The 17055-nt window shown below is 38.7% G+C and overlaps 1 protein-coding gene across 2 annotated transcripts in view; it reads left to right on the forward strand.

The window, feature by feature from the left end:
• Window positions 1–17055, forward strand: part of arhgef11 (Rho guanine nucleotide exchange factor (GEF) 11) — a 38627-nt gene that overhangs the window by 14122 nt on the left and 7450 nt on the right. For both annotated transcript variants that reach the window (XM_079867868.1, XM_079867867.1), the window contains 22 exons: window positions 727–823; window positions 1761–1883; window positions 2992–3015; window positions 3143–3272; window positions 3749–3842; window positions 4501–4530; window positions 4690–4813; window positions 5614–5817; window positions 6382–6429; window positions 6501–6649; window positions 9544–9684; window positions 10342–10418; window positions 10503–10628; window positions 10707–10824; window positions 11030–11208; window positions 11303–11378; window positions 13620–13802; window positions 13931–14012; window positions 14724–14798; window positions 14895–14929; window positions 15613–15783; window positions 16953–17055. The exon at window positions 16953–17055 is cut by the window's right edge and continues 128 nt beyond it. In XM_079867868.1, the coding sequence (XP_079723994.1) occupies window positions 727–823; window positions 1761–1883; window positions 2992–3015; window positions 3143–3272; window positions 3749–3842; window positions 4501–4530; window positions 4690–4813; window positions 5614–5817; window positions 6382–6429; window positions 6501–6649; window positions 9544–9684; window positions 10342–10418; window positions 10503–10628; window positions 10707–10824; window positions 11030–11208; window positions 11303–11378; window positions 13620–13802; window positions 13931–14012; window positions 14724–14798; window positions 14895–14929; window positions 15613–15783; window positions 16953–17055 (2389 nt within the window). The remainder of the gene's footprint in view (window positions 1–726; window positions 824–1760; window positions 1884–2991; window positions 3016–3142; window positions 3273–3748; window positions 3843–4500; window positions 4531–4689; window positions 4814–5613; window positions 5818–6381; window positions 6430–6500; window positions 6650–9543; window positions 9685–10341; window positions 10419–10502; window positions 10629–10706; window positions 10825–11029; window positions 11209–11302; window positions 11379–13619; window positions 13803–13930; window positions 14013–14723; window positions 14799–14894; window positions 14930–15612; window positions 15784–16952) is intronic.

Here is a 17055-nt window from a genome sequence, read left to right on the forward strand (position 1 = left end):
CATAAGGCTTACATAAGCAGAGAGTTGCCCATTTCTTTTCGTTTTGAATTGAATGGAAAAGTAGATATTTCAAGCTTTCTTTATTTCTCATGCCTGTGAAGTAGCCTATACGCTGAGTTTCTGTTCATTTATAAGACGAGCTCCAGTTCACGAGCAATGCAAGTGATCACGTCGGCGCCTCCACGTCCTGATTATATTCTGCTATATTTGCTTCTTATTTATTAATCAATTTATGAACATTGATTAAAATTAAGATACAATTCATACAAAACGAAAATTCACTTTAAAGAAAGGCTTTCTACAAAACAAAACTTAATGAAATGGTCAAAATCATGCCTGACCCACTCCATGTGTCTCCCGATATACTGCACATCTAATGATCCTATCTTACTCATGCTCTTCACTTCTCACATAATCAACATAGATGAAAAAAAACAAAAAAAAAAACATTATTTAAACATAAATATGAAAATAAATGCGTTTTCTTTAATGACTACAACCCGTATAGACAGTAAAGTACAGAGACATGTAATGTCGGAGTGAGATTTGAGCGAACGCCGTTTTACCGGTGAGGAATTATAATCGAAAAATTCCCAGCGATCATCGAATATTATTTTTGCTTGAAATGCCCATCCCTAGTTTTCCGAGCTCTTGAACAGAAAGCGATGGCAGTGATGATGATGATGATGATGATGTGTGTGTGTGTGTGTGTGTGTGTATGTGTAGAGAATCGTCTCCACGCGCAGGAGGACATCCGAGGGCCGCTCTCTGAGCTCCAGCAGCAGGTGCTTCCAGACATCCAGGACCAGCTTCAGGACTATAGGTGTGTGTGGGACTTTCACATCCAGTTTCACTTTATTTCGCCAGCCTGGAAGGCGTGCTGTCTAACGCTAACCAATCAGACCTCAGGAACCAGGCTAACCAGTCAGGGGTGTGTTTCCCTTACAACTCCGTAACTCGCTGCTTCACTGCCATAGTATAGTGCATCGTTGAAGAAATCATTTAGCTAGTCACGACTGTTTCCCCAAACCACATTGTCGTAAATTGGTCGTTCAACCATGTTGGTTAATGATGTCATGCAGGTGTTAGAGTAATAACTTCTTTTAATGAATCTGTTTGAGATTGAATTAACGCTAGATGTTTTGCTATATTACAGTCATGGCATCTGAGGACTATTTCTCATTTTTCTCAGTTATTTTGCTTTATTTCCAGATTAAATCATAGACTCGTTCTTACACACTAGAGCTCATTCACACATGCGCACTCTTCAAAAACTTAAATCTCTTGACAAACTAAAAGACGTAAATTACATTTGTATGTATTCTAAATAAAAGACACAGATTACACAATGTCAGATTGCTTATTCTGCTCAAGATAAGGATTTATTGAGTCCACATGTCAGGCAAACTAGAGACTCTTCTTCTAACCACAGGTCGAGATCTCTCGTTCCAAACACACAACTCTGCGATGCTGTTTGCGAATGTTCGTTGAACTGCTGATAACGACGGAACTTGCGACCATAGTTTGCTAACGATGCTTTTGGGAAACACACCCCAAAAATGAAGAGAAATTTTTTTTTTTTTTTTTAAAGTCAGGGTGGTCATTGGTTTCATGATCGATCGTTGCTGTCACGAGCGAGTACTCGATCACTCCTGCCTATCCCTAAATCAGTTCTCTTTCACAGTGTTGTTGGTTGTAGTTGTGTGACACCAGTCCCACAGGTGTGTGTTGTGTTGATGTGTTGTGTTGTGTTGCTGCAGGAATAAGCAGATGATGGGTCTGGGGTCTCTGTTTGGAGAGAGCGACCTGCAGCAGTTAGACGGAGACCCAGCGAGAGAGAGACAGGTGGTGGACAGACAGGTGCTGGCGCTCTGGGAGATCCTGTGAGTTTCTCTGCCTCAACTCAACCCTGACTCCGGCTTCACATCATTCACCACTGAAGATTATTATAGACACAGAATATTTTATATATATTAATTTAATTTTTATTTTTTTTATTTAAAATTAAACTTGATAATAACAATAATAACTTAGCAATAGTATTTTTTTAAATTAAATACTCTTAAATATTTTTTTTTATTGTACACTATAGTAATAATACTATTGTAATGCTGTAATATAAAAACTGAGTAATAATAATAATAATAATAGTAGATTCTTATTAAATACCAATTTTGTCTTATAGCATAACAGTACGATAGTATTATTACTATGGTAATACATTTCTTTGCTGATTTAATGTTTGTAATGTAATAATAATTATTATGCTTGTTCTTATGGAACCCATTCGATTACTAAACAGCAGTTTTGTGAATGTGGCGTGAGACAGCTGAAGTGTAGTGTTTCCCTTTATCCTGGAGCTAAAACTGGGTATATATTTATATATAAAAGAACTACAAACAGACACAGGAAACTAAGGCATGAAGCACAATAAGAGTCCTCTTCAAACACAGGGCACATTATCCTCCTGCGGGACGAAGAGGAAAGGGACACATTTTTTGTCACCTTTTTACACCTGATGAGTTTGTATCGCTGGTTATCGGCACTGGAGTCTGTAGGAGAAATGTACTTTAAAGCAGCAGCAAAACGTATCTAGAAGCCCACACACACATTCAGCATTCTCCAGCACAGTCAGGTCAGGTGATGCGGGAATATCATTACAACCAGCAGGAGTTACAAAGGTCCCGCAAACACGACACGCCTCGCTGTAGACCTGCTCACGTACAGGCAGAGCTGAGGGTCACATGACCCAGGCAGACGCAGAGCTGAGGGTCACATGACCTAGCTGAGGGTCACATGACCAGACAGACGCAGAGCAGGTCACATGACAGCTGTACACACAGCGTGAGGCGTCCCTCATGGCCGTGTCACAGGACCCTCGCAAACCTCACTTCACTTTTATGAACCGAGCTTTGTATCACAGTTCAGGTGTGTGTGTGTGTGTGTGTGTGTGAGTATCGTTATGCTATAATGTGTCGTCTTTCCTTGCAGATCAAAACATGAGGAGGACAGAAGGTATGGAGCTCGCTTATATGGCTTGCAGTGATTCATGTGTCAAGATATAAAATATTATATTTCGTAGTGTTTACAGTTATGCTCGTATGTATGTATGTGTGTGTGTGTGTGTGTGTGTGTGTGTCAGTTCTCCGCTAGCGTCTGCGGTTCATCTGTATCTCAGACACTCGGGCATTAAACTCAGAGACTCAAAGGTGTTTCCCGGCTTGATGTCCGAGAAGGAAAAGTGGCTCCCGTTCTTTCCCAAAGCTAAAAAGGTGAATGTTTTCAAGTGTTACTGATCAATGTGATTAATAAATAGGCTGAATGATAATGTTTATATTAATGTAATATATTATATTAAAGTTTATATTCCAAAAATGAAAAGACTGTCATCATTTACTCGTCCTCAAGTTACTCCAATCCTGTGTGAGTTTCTTTCCTCTGATGAACACAAAAGAAGATATTTGGAAGAATGTCTGTAACCAAACAGTTGCTGGACCCCATTGTAAAGTACTATAGTATTCATTCATCTACTATGGAAGTCAATGGGGTCCAGCAACTGTTTGGTTACAGGCATTCTTCCAAATATCTTCTTTTGTGTTCATCAGAGGAAAGGAACTCACACAGGATTGGAATAACTTGAGGGCGAGTAAATGATGACAGTCTTTTCATTTTTGGGTGAACTATCCCTTTAAATAACGAACAGTGACTGTAGTCTCACTGTAATAACACTTCATATGCTCATGAACAGCTGAGCAGCGCAAAGAGAGAGAAGGATGGAGAAGACAAGAAACGAAATCCCATACTGAAGTACATCGGGAAACCCAGGAGCACATCTCAGTCCAGTAAATAGACACACACACACACACACACACACACACACACACACACACACACACACACACACACACACACTGACGCGCACACACATACTCACACAAACACACACACACACACACACACACACACACACACACACACACACACACACACACTGACACGCACACACATACTCACACAAACACACACACACACACACACACTCTCACACCCATACACACACTCACACTCTCTCTCACACACATATACTCACACAAACACACACACACTCTCTCACACCCATACACACACACACACACACACACACACACACTCACACTCTCTCTCACACACATACTCACACAAACACACACTCTCTCACACCCATACTCTCTCTCACACCCATACTCTCTCTCTCACACACACACACACACACACACACACACTCTCTCTCTCTCTCTCTCTCTCTCTCTCTCACACACATACTCACACAAACACACACACACACACACAAACAAAAACACACACTCACACTCACACACACACACACACACACACAGTTGTTTCACCTTTTGTTTGAGCCTGTCATTCATTCATTCATTGTTTATTTTCTTTGACACTGTTCTTTATATTATTTTCAGTTCATTTTTCTCATTTTTTGTTTGTCGATGTTTATTCCTCCAGCGTTCCATGTCCCGTTGTCCCCCACTGAAGGTAGACGCCCTCCTCCTTCACATTTTCATTTACTCGTTTGAGTTACAAACCCGCTGAAATCACTTTTAGCATGTTGTGTATCAGATAAACACGTTTGTTCTGTAAAATGCTCCTGTGTGAGCCGGGATATTGACGAATCGTCCTTGTTTTCGTCCGCAGTTCGTCCCGGCAGCGTGAGGAACATCATCCAGCAGTTCGAGAGTAACGCAGACTCCGTTGAGGACGGAGACGTTGAGGGACAGAGATTGTCTTCCAGCAGCTTCGGAGAGGACAGCATGGACAGGTGTGTGCTTTATACACACTATACACACTATACACACATTCACACAGAAGGGTGAACCAGTGATTCAATGACTCGTTCATAAAGAGAGCCGTTCACCTCATTCCTGAATGAATCAGCCGTTTGAACGAATCAAATGAGTGAATGAGTTTCTTATTTAGAGGATCACTTCAGTAAAACAATTATTTCAATGAAAATTGTGTTTATTTACATTTACTCACAAGCCTATCTGAGTTTCTTTCTTTTGCGGGACACAAAATAAGATGTTTTGAAGAATTCTGATGACCAAATTGTTTTGGTCTGTGAATATAACTAAATACCAATTCATAATATATTAATGAGTTTGTGTAATAAATTCTATGTTGAATCAAATCAAATATTTATTTCTAAATATACCTCTTGTAATGTCTATTTGATGCTTTTCTCATTTAACACTAATGACTTTATATGATCGTTTGGGGGTCATTTCTCAGCCAACTTTAATTTGTGATTAATTTGGTTAATTAATCAGCACATCAAGTAATTATTTAGATCAAATGTAATCACTTGACATCCCTAATTGTTACATTACATTGTTATATAATTTGAATTATGTTGGGAAGTTGTTGCGTAATGTTTTCATGGACTTTTTTTAACAACATCAATATTTAAATGACATTTATATTAAGTACAAATAATATGAGTTTATAATATACATAGTAATAATAAAAGAATTAGTACAAGTGCATGTTTAATGGAGTTTAATCAAGACGTTTTCCTGTCAGGTTTAATGATTTGATGTTTGTTTGTTCTCTGGTTCTCAGTCCGACCATCTCGGTGCGTTTGGCTCGCAGCGAGTCTCTGAAGGCTCAGGGGGAGGGGCGTCGGCGAGGAGGCGGGCCGGGGGCGGAGTCTGTCCCTCGTTCCCGTAGCGACGTTGACATGGAGGACTGCGAGGAGAGGGAGGGGCCGGGACTGAGACCGTTACATCACAGCGCCTCCTCTTCAGCCTCCAGCAGCTCCGCGAGGTACGAAACAGAGTGTGTGTGTGTGTGTGTGTGTGTGTGTGTGTGTGTGTGTGTGTGTGTGTGTGAGAGGAGAAGGAGGGGCCTGGACTGAGACCGTTACATCACAGCGCCTCCTCTTCAGCCTCCAGCAGCTCCGCGAGGTACGAAACAGAGTGTGTGTGTGTGTGTGTGTGTGTGTGTGTGTGTGTGAGAGGAGAGGGAGGGGCCTGGACTGAGACCGTTACATCAATCGAAAATTGATTTCAATTCTGGAATCGAATACTTGAGGTCATTAATCAGATACTTGTAATGAAATTAAAAATGTAATTCCTCTTATTGATTCCTTTGTGAGTATTTCTATGACTTTAAACGACTCATTCAAGGCTGTTTTCTGTGCACACGTGTATCAGTATATTGGATCCGTGCAGCTCTTAAAGTGACAGCAGCCTCATATTCCTGCTCTCTATAATAACACTAATCAAACAACACAAGACAAAGAGAAAATCACTCGTTCTCGACTGAATAACTTTTGTAACTAAGTTTTGTTTGTTTCTAACTTCATTTGTCTGATTATGGTTGTTCCAGGTCGCTGGAGAACCCGACGCCGCCGTACACGCCTCGCTCTCAGCGCAGGTGACGTCCCTCAGCCGCACATGCTCCGCTTGCTCTGTGTCTCTCTCTGACTCTCCTCGCTGTGTCCGCAGGCTCGTGGACTCTCCCGTGGCTCTGCTCCCGGACGCTCCGGCTCTCGAGGAGGACGTGATCGACTCGCAGAACTGGCAGGAGACGGTGGACTCGCATGTGCTGACCTCACTCTCCTCGCGAGAGATCGACAGACAAGCCGTCATCTACGGTACACGCCTGCACACACACACACACACATCCAGCTTTTACGCCACGCGCACTGATGTCATGCTCTGGTGGAAACCTGTTTGAAAACAGTCATTTTGCAGTTACGTTTGTGGTGCTGAAATGTCACGCTTAGGAAAGAATCTAAAAGCATCCAATTTAGAAGGAATTTTCCATGTTCGATACAATTCAAGCTGTACAGCATCTGTGGCATGATGGTAATTACCATTAATTGCCGAGTTAAAATGACAGTCATTTTAACTTGATTTTTGGCCAGTTATAATGATAAATTGTTCTAAGCATTACAGTGCTCACTGCTTTGAAATTAAATCAACAAGAAAAATAACTATATAGTTAACTATAACGATATATAACTATATTAGACGATATCCTTCTGCTTACTACAAGCTTGCTCTGTAGTTTTGTCCAAATCATTCAGATTTGCTTGTTTTAAGTTAATATCCTATATTTTAATTTAAATATCATGGTGTGATACATGCAAGTATACAAGAAAAATAATTTTGGTTATAAAAAATCTGAACATCAAACAAATTCCTGCATCAAAAAGACAGATTTCTACAAGGTTGCAGCTCAGATTATACACTTGTTTTCCAGGAAAGAAATCATAAAATGATTTAGGAAAGACTAGAGCAGCGCTAGCATGAATGAGCATGTTGCTACCATTTTTAGCACATCGCTTGCATGAATTATCATGCTCATAGACAGATTTCTTCTTTTAAACTCTTGATGTTCATTTGGCATTGTTTATTTGCATTAATGAAACTGCATTATTTTAATTTTTTTTAAATCAAATTTCATCAAAATAATTTTCTTTGATATGGACATTGTACCACAATTACTGTGACAGAGCTGAACTTGTACTGAGCCTTGAACATTTATATTTATTTATTATTTTATTTATTTATTTAATCACGCTTGTGTTCAGCACTATTTAATGTGTGCGTTTGACAGGCGGTCAGAATGTGACATTTATTTTTAATAACAAACAACTCACCCATTATGTTGTCGGCATCCGAGTAAAATGACTGAATCACCAAACAGACTGACAAACAGTTTAATAAATAGGTTGCTCAACACCTTTAATACGTGTTTTTATGCCTGTGAATATGTCAATAAGTATATCAACAGTGTGGTCACAGATGTCTGAAACCTCAATATCCGACTTCCTACAATTAATAAGCAGCCCAGGGTGAAGCATAAACTGTGTGAAATGCACGATTACCCAGGGTTACTTTTCACTCGGATGGCCTGTGATAACAAGCCGTCTGTCAGGTGTGTGTGTGTGTGTGACTCTGTAATGATCAGTGTTCCTCCTCAGGCTTGAGAAATGAGCTTTCTGACAGTCCCAGACATGCCTGTCTCATCAGCGTTAACCGTCTGTTTAAAGATGAGACGTGTATGAAAACCATGCCAATCACAGTCATGTCTGATCCCCGACGGCCCGAAGCCTCAGACTGCAGTGTGTTCATGGGGAAACTGGAAGATGCTTGTTTTTAGTTGAACATTTATAGGAAACTGTAACCCAAATCTGAAGCTGTTTTGAGACACACACGTCATGACAACTCAGTACTGGCTGTGATTACACTGTCACACCCTTACAAGATTGGTGTATTTTATAAGGCACCGACTTACAGTATTGTCTGTTTGTGTAACCAGTCTTAACCAGATCTGTTATTGGTGTTTAATTAATGCTTTACACTAGCTATGTTTCTCTTGAGAACAACACTTTGATTTTGCATTGCATTAAGAAAAACACTAGATTGGAAACATGATCCTTCAGAAATCATTCTAATATGCTGATTTTCTGCTCAAGAGACATTTCTGATTATTATTATTATTATTATTATACATTTTGATTCTTTGATGAATAGAAAGTTCAAAAGCAGCATTTGTCTGAAATAGAAAGTTACATTATACATTACCGTTCAAAAGTTTGGGGTCAGTAAGAATTTTTTTATTTATTTTTTTTTGGAAAGAAATTAATATTTTTATTCAGCAAGGATGCATTAAATTGATCAAAAGTGACAGTAACCACATGTATAATGTTACAATATTTAAATATTCCATTTCAAATAAATGCTGTTCTATTGAACTTTCTATTCATCAACAAATGTACACGTTTACAACATTGATAATAATCATAAATGTTTCTTGAGCATCAAATCATCATATTAGAATGATTTCTGAAGGATCATGTGACTCTGAAGACTGGAGTAATGATGCTGTAAATTCAGCTTTGATCACAGGAATAAATTACACTTTACTATATAGTCAAAACAGCTATTTTAAACCATAATAATATTTCACTAAATTACTCTTTGTTTTGTATTTTTATTTTTGTATTTTTTTGTACGGGAAAATACCCTAAATTTTAAAACACAAACAGGTAAATTACACTACATATCACATATCACATGATATCAGCATGCATACTCTACACATAAGCATAAAACCTTTGGATTATGTGTATAGTTTAGCTGTATTATCTTAGTCTAGGACGGGCTGCATGTAAGGCCACTGGTAACTATAGTTACCGCAGTATATTGTCATTTTCCTTTTGTAAGTATTTTTCTAGATGTTATCCATGTTTTATGTCTCAATGAAATTTAAGCAAACAACCAAATAAGGGATTTTAAGAAAACATAAAAAAATGCAGAACATGTTCACATAGGACACTGTTAAAGGGGCACTGTGTAATATTTAGGAGGATCTGTTGACAGAAATGCAACATCATGTACACAACTGTGTTTTCAACCTCACCACTAGATGCCGCTAAAAATTACACGATTACCTTTAACACACCTGTGCATGAAACCATTCAGAAAAATGTGTGCTCAAAGCCCTGACCTGCTGTGATTTCTCATCTGTGTCCCGTAGAGCTGTTCACGACGGAGGCGTCTCACCTGCGCACGCTGAGGGTTCTGGATCAGGTGTTTTATCAGAAGATGCAGAGCGTCCTGAGTCCAGACGAGCTGTCCTGTATCTTCCTCAACCTGCGGCAGGTCTACGAGCTACACGGTCAGTGCTCGCGCGTTTCTACCAGCTACACCAGGGGTGGGCAATTCATTTCCCCAAGAGGCCACATGAGAAACTTGGGCCGGACCAATACACTTAACTCAGTTCTGTCCAATATATTATTTCTATTTATAAAAAAACAACAAATAAAAACAGGAAATTAATGAAATGAAATGTGGAGCACACAATTATATCACTATTTAATGAACATTCACAAAAACAGTTTCAAAAACTAGAATCAAAAAGCAATAAATGGCCCCAGTGTTGCATTTATGTAGAAAAATCAGTTGCCTTGACTTTTAAAGCAGCAGTCCATGACTTTTGGCACTCTAGCGGTTAATAAACTGCATGCGTCTTGCAGAAGAACGTTGCAGCCGGAGCTACTTCTCTCATGTGTATGACGAGTCGCGCAGACACTGGGCTACTCTGCAGCGGTTAACCTGACCGGCATAAAATAGTCCGAATGTAAACACTGATTATAGGTGTACCATAGTGATTCATAAGACAAAAACACGTATATGTATATATATATGTATATGTTTAAATCTAATTATAAATATGCACTGATAAATCATTTTAATATTGCAATTTTTCTGAAAAAAAAACAAACAAATTGTCAATTTTGATTCTATGACGTACTAATGATGTTTTCTCTCCCAGCGAGTTTATGTGAGTCCATGAGGAAGCGCAGGGAATCTCCCATCGTTCAGGGCATCGGGGACATCATGCTGGCCAGAGTGAGTGTGTCCCTCCTCAAATACAGTGCTGCTGTTCGTGAGGCATACGAGTCATGCAGTGTGTGTGTGTGTGTGTGTGTGTAGTTCGAGGGAGAGGCTGGAGAGCAGTTTGAGGAGCAGGTGTCTCACCTGTGCAGTCAGCAGAGTCAAGCGCTCGAGCTCATCAAGAACAAGCAGCGCAAAGACCCGCGCTTCACACACCTCATACAGGTAACACATGATGAAGATGAAGATGAGGATGAGGATGGTGAAGGTGATGTTGAGTGTATCATGTGATGTGTGTGTCAGGAGTGTGAGGCCAGTCCTCACTGTCGTCGGTTACAGCTGAAGGATCTGCTGGTGTCGGAGATGCAACGCTTGACTAAATATCCCCTGCTGCTGGATAACATCATCAAACACACCGAGAGTGAGTGGAACACACACACACACACACACACACACACACACACACACACACACACACACACACACACACACACACACACACACACACACACACACACACACACACACACACACACACACACACACAGAGTTATCATGTGATCTGTACATGCAACGCTGTCTTAGATTCAGGCTGAACCAAGGTGTGTGTGTGTGTGTGTGTGCAGTGTCCTCTCCTGATCTGCAGCAGCTTCAGAGAGCTCAGGTGTGTTGTCGAGGGATTCTTCAGGCCGTGAACGAGGTCGTCAGGGAAACGGAGCACCGACACCGGCTCAGCCAATACCAGCGCAGGCTCGACCTCACGCCTCTCGAGAGACAGGCCAATCCCGTCGCAGCGCAGTTCAAGGTCCCGCCCCTTTCTGTCCTTCACCCGTCCCGTACGCCTCATTAACGGCGGGAACACCGTTGGTCACGCTGTGGTTTCTCTCTCCTCCTCACAGAATCTGGATCTGACCACCAAGAGGATGATCCACGAGGGGCCGCTCACCTGGAGGTTCAGCAAAGACAAAGCCATCGGTAAACCTGTGCAGATCAACACTACATCATCATGAGAATCAGAGGAAGACCAGAGCTAATATGCAGTGTTACTGTGGTAAACCGTCCTGATGTGCATTTAGTCCTGCGCTAATCCGGAAGATCATTTCTTTTCAAAGTTGACTTTAAACGTGCAGTTTATATTAAAAATATATTATTCAGGGATGTGAATTTTTCGCTTTTACACTACAATAATATTATTGCAAGATAAATATATGTATTTGTTGATTTTAATTTTTATAATTGAAATAATAAAAAATATGATTTAACATAATTATTACTTTATAATCATATTCAATGGAGATTATTATTTTTTTATTGATTATTATATTTATCTCTATATTTATATATTGATTATTATATTATTTCATTTTAATATAAAATATTATAGTATATTTTTTAAACTACACAAATACATTTTAAAGTAAATGATCTGTAAAATGTTACATAAAAATATATTTCCAAACATTTTTCTATATTTTCTGTTTGTATTTTTTACAATATTATATATATATATATATATATATATATATATATATATATATATAAATTTAAATAAAAAAAATGATCTTTAAATTATTATTATTATTATTATTATTATTATTATTATTATTATTATTATTATTATTGCTTTATAATCATTTTCAATGGGGAAAAACTTGTTTTAAAAAAATAGCGATTATTGTATTTATTATATTGATTATTATTTTATTTTAATTAGAGGTGGGCATAGATTAATTTTTTTAATCTAGATTAATCTAGATTAATTTTGAAATTAATCTAGATTAATCTAGATTAAAATGGCTCATTTGAATTCTGCCGAAGGCATTCAGAATATGTGTGCTACCCAAATAATGACTATAAAAGTAAGTCTTTGAGAACGGGTTTCTCAAGCCAGGTGGCGCATTAGACCAGGGGCTCATCTCCTGTTTCCAAAATGCATCACAAACTGCTTGAGAAAGCTGTTCTACTCATAGACTGTAAAAGGTTACTACTGTACTGTTACCCGTCCGTAGGCAACATTAGGTAGGCCTATGTTATTATCAACTACTATAGGCTATCAATTAGGGATGGGCGATATGGCCTAAAATCCAAATTGTGATATACATTGCAGCCTCTTGCGATAACGATATATATTATAATAAAACCATTTCAGAACAGGTTACACAGACCCTGCTAAACAACTGCTAAATGTTTTTTTTTTTTTTTTTTTTTTTGAAAGGGTGTATGTAGTTTTGAGAACATATATTGTGCAAAACTGTAAGTATACAACATAATTTTGCAGATAAATAAAATTTAAGTACACTAGCTGCAGAGACTTTTAGGTCTAATGTTTATTATGGCTTGGAGCTTATGAAACCCCAAATTTAAAATGAGAATATTGTCTAACTGATGTCTTTTCAGTTAAAAAGAAACACAACAACGATTCTTAAAATCGGGCGCTTTTAATAAAAAGAGATTATGTGCTACTCCACTCACTAAGATATATTGGGAATAATACGCGCGCGCTGGTATTCAGTGATATGTTTCGTTTTGAATTTGAGGTGGTAGAACGGATTAGTCGTGTGTTTACTTACCGAACTGTTACACCACACAGTCTACGTCGGACGGCTTAAATACAAACCAAGTCCAAATAATGGATGTTGCACGGATCTTTTACACCAGCTTTCACTTTCAGCCGTGTTTAAGATGACGACGAATATGATGCGTTGCAGCCGGGTGTTCCTCGCGGCCGCGGGTAGATTGCGTCATCATAGCTTGTGTAGCTTGAGCCAGCTCCCAACCCAACTTGGAGAATAGATTAACGGCGATATTTTTTTTATCGCGCGATAAGAGTCTCGCGTTAACGCCGATAACGGCCCACCACTAATTTTAATATAATTTTTCTTTGAAACTGTTCTTTTAAATCAATTTTAAAGCAAATGATCTGTAAAGAAAAAATATGTAAAAATGTATTTAAATATATTTTTCCATATTTTCTGTTTTTATTTTACGTTACAATATCGTTCATTTTTACAATATAATTTTATCTTTATAATTGACATGATAATAAACATATTATTTTGAATTATTATTATGAGTATTATTATCATATAGTCATATTGAATGGAGGGAAAAAAACTAAACAAGTTCAGTCCATGTCTTTAAGCTTTGAGTTTTTTGGGGTTTTTTTAAGTCTTTAAAGTCTTTAAAACTTGAGTGTGTGTGCGTGTGTGTGTGCAGAGATCCAGGCGCTGCTGCTCTCAGATCTGCTGGTTCTGCTCCAGAAGGGTCCCGACGACCGCCTCATCCTGCGCTGTCCGTCACGCTCGCTGGGCGGAGTCGGGGGCGGAGCTACTGACCTCAAAACACCCTTCTGTCCCGTCATACGCCTCGAGACTTCCCTCGTGCGCTCCGTCGCCACAGGTCAGAGGTCACACCTCATGCATTTATACTTGCAAGTGCATCCCAGAGTCTTCTCTAAATAAAACACTGAGGAGAGGCTTGCCGGAGGAGATAGAGACACGTTTCATCCCAGGGCTTTTCTCTCGCAGACAATAAAGCGCTGTATGTGATCAGCACGTCTGAGAGACAGATCTATGAGCTGGTGGCCGGGACCTCGTCAGAGAAGAACACGTGAGTCCTCATTGGCTGCTTGTGTTTGATTGACAGGTTTGCAGCCTATCAGAGAGCTTTATTTATTCCTGCTGTCATTATCATGGGTGAAACATTTATATAAGCAGTCTATACTGCACATTAAACCATTTTATACAATGCTTTCCTAGTTCTTTTCAGTGTTATTATAGTTTTATATCATTTTACTTTTTCTTTCATTTTTTGTTTTTGTTCATTTTAGTTAAATTTTAGTAATATCTTTGTGCTTTTGTCAATTTACTAGTTTTTTATATTTATTATATTGCTATATAGGTTATTTTTATTTCCGTATTTCCAGTTAATAATTTTAGTGCTTCAACTTAAACTCATTTCAAGTGTATTGCCAAGGCATAATTTCTTAATTAATTACTTAAAATTAAAATTAATATTTTATTTTATTTCAGCTTCATTTCAGTTAACAAAAATGTTTATATTGTTGACAGTTTTAGTTAACAATAACAGCCTTGGTACTTTTATGAATTCATTGAGCAAATACAAGGAGAATTAAGTAAAAAAAAAAAATCTCAACACAAGAAGTACGAAACGGTTCATATAGTTGAAAATGTGCTCATACACTTCTGAAATACTGATGTTGAAATGGAAATCTGCTTTGATTGAGAGTGAGTCTGAGAGCTGGAGTTATTAGTGTTGTAATTGTCTTTGGATGGATGTGTGTTTGCTCTCGTGTCTCAGTTGGAAAGACCAGCTGGATAAGACAATCGCCTCCGCCACTGGATCAGGACCAGCGAAACCAGAGTCACCAGTGCGGTACGTGAGCTCAGACCAGCACACACACACACACACACTGAACACCACCGTCTCTCTCTCTCTGATCACACTGTGTGTGTGTGTGCTCTGTTTCAGGTCCTCAGGTGTGTGTTCATCAGCCAATCAGCTCGGTGAGAGACGCCTCACATAACCATATCTGGAGATTAAACAATCTGTTAATGAACACAATCATTTTAATAAATTACGCTTTACTATATATTCACATAGAAAACTGCTATTTTACATTGGAATAATATTTCACTATTTTTACCGTGGTTTTGATCACATCAGTGCAGCTTTGCTGAGCAGAAGAGACTTCTGTGTAAAGCATTAACACATCTTAATGACCCCAATCTTCTGAAAGGTGGTGTATATAATAGTCAAGTCGACATTAATTTCTTTAGCACATTTGTGCTGTACAATAAACCATTCAGCATTTAAAAAGCATTAAAGAAAACATGCAGTGTAAAAATATAAACACATCAAACAGAATACAATAAAACAATTAAATAAACCTCTACCTAATCTAATCAAAAGCCAGAGAGTTACAATTTAATAACAGTCAATTTTACACAACTTCTTCACTTCACACAATGTTTACTCCGATAAGGAGTGTTATTATTCATCAACAGATTTTGGAAAATATAATTTTCTTAATAAAAGTTCTTATTTGTGAGCATTTCATCAGTGAACATTATTCTGAGGATGTAAAATAATTATTTTTTGTGATCAAAATGTAATAGCTCTCAGATCTACGGCCTGGGGTTTCCAGTTCTGTAGTCACATTAGTATGTTGTTTCCGGCTCTCCTGTAGACGTGTCTCTGTCGGAGTCGTCCGTGTCTCTGGAACGGGACTCTAACAGTGATGATGAATGTGCTCTGACGCCCACCACTCCCACCGACCAATCAGGAGCCAGCGTTCGCCAGGACGGGGACGGTTTCCTCCAATCTAAAGCTGGCGTTGCAGAAGCTGCTCTTCAGGATGGTGAGAGCGAACCCTAGTGTCTGCAGTCTTCACATGAACCGATTATATCGTCACATTTACCTGCGCTTCATTATATCAGGGCTCAATCTGTTTCTGTTGGCCCAGTCAGGGGTGTGTTCAACGAGTCGGTGTTTCCCGAAACCATCGTTCTAACGAACATTCGCAAACAGCATTGCAGAGTTGTGTGTTTGAACGACAGATCTCGACCTGTGGTTAGAAGAAGAGTCTCTAGTTTGCCTGACATGTGGACTCAATAAATCCTGATCTTGAGCAGAATAAGCAAGCTGACATTCAGTGCAACCTGTGTCTTTTATTTAGAATACATACAAATGTCATTTACGCCTTTTAGTTTGTCAAGAGATTTAAGTTTTTGAAGAGTGTGCGTGTGTGAATGAGCTCTAGTGTGTAAGAACGAGTCTATGACTGAATCTGGAAATAAAGCAAAATAACTGAGAAAAATGAGAAATAGTCCTCAGATGTCATGACTGTAATATAGCAAAACATCTAGCGTCAATTCGATCTCAAACAGATTCAATTCAAGTAGTTATTACTCTAACACCTGCGTGACTTCATTAACTAACAAGGTTGAACGACCAATTTGCGACAATATGGTTTCGGAAAACAGTCGTGGTTTTCACTTGCCCTGTCAAAATGCACAATAAGTTATTGTTGTAGACCCACGTAACCTTGTAAACAGTGCTTTAAGAGTTTCAGATCTAACCCGTAGGAAACACACAGAAATTTAATAAAGTTATCGAACACTTCACTTCTGGATCAATTATAAATGAAATATAGATTAATCCTTATTAAAGCTACAAAAGTTATTCAGTCGAGAGCAGTGAGTGATTTATGTTCGTCTTTTGTTCTTTGATTAGCATTAATGACAGACGGCAGCAGGTTTATTAGGCTGCTGTCCCTTTAAGAGCTTACGCACATAATAATACATACTATAATAGTATATAAATAATACATAAAATAACTTAAAATGTCAAAATTTTCTTTGTGAAATAGAACTTCTGTCCAGAACGAAGTACTAATTTGTTTTACACATGTAAATCATAAAACCGAGCGTACAACACAATTCTGCTCTTGAATATCTTGTTACTCAAGTGACTCAAACGGAAAAATATATATATATAAAAGCTGATTTTTTCCTCTCGTTTCCTCAGTGGAAACCCTCCGACAGCTGATCTTCAGAGACCTGGAGGATGGGTGGAGTCAGGATTCCGATGACACGCCCACAAACGAGACGGCCAATGAACGAAGCTCGTT

Source organism: Squalius cephalus, assembly GCF_949319135.1.
Source record: "Squalius cephalus genome assembly, chromosome: 3".
Lineage (NCBI taxonomy): Eukaryota > Metazoa > Chordata > Actinopteri > Cypriniformes > Leuciscidae > Squalius > Squalius cephalus.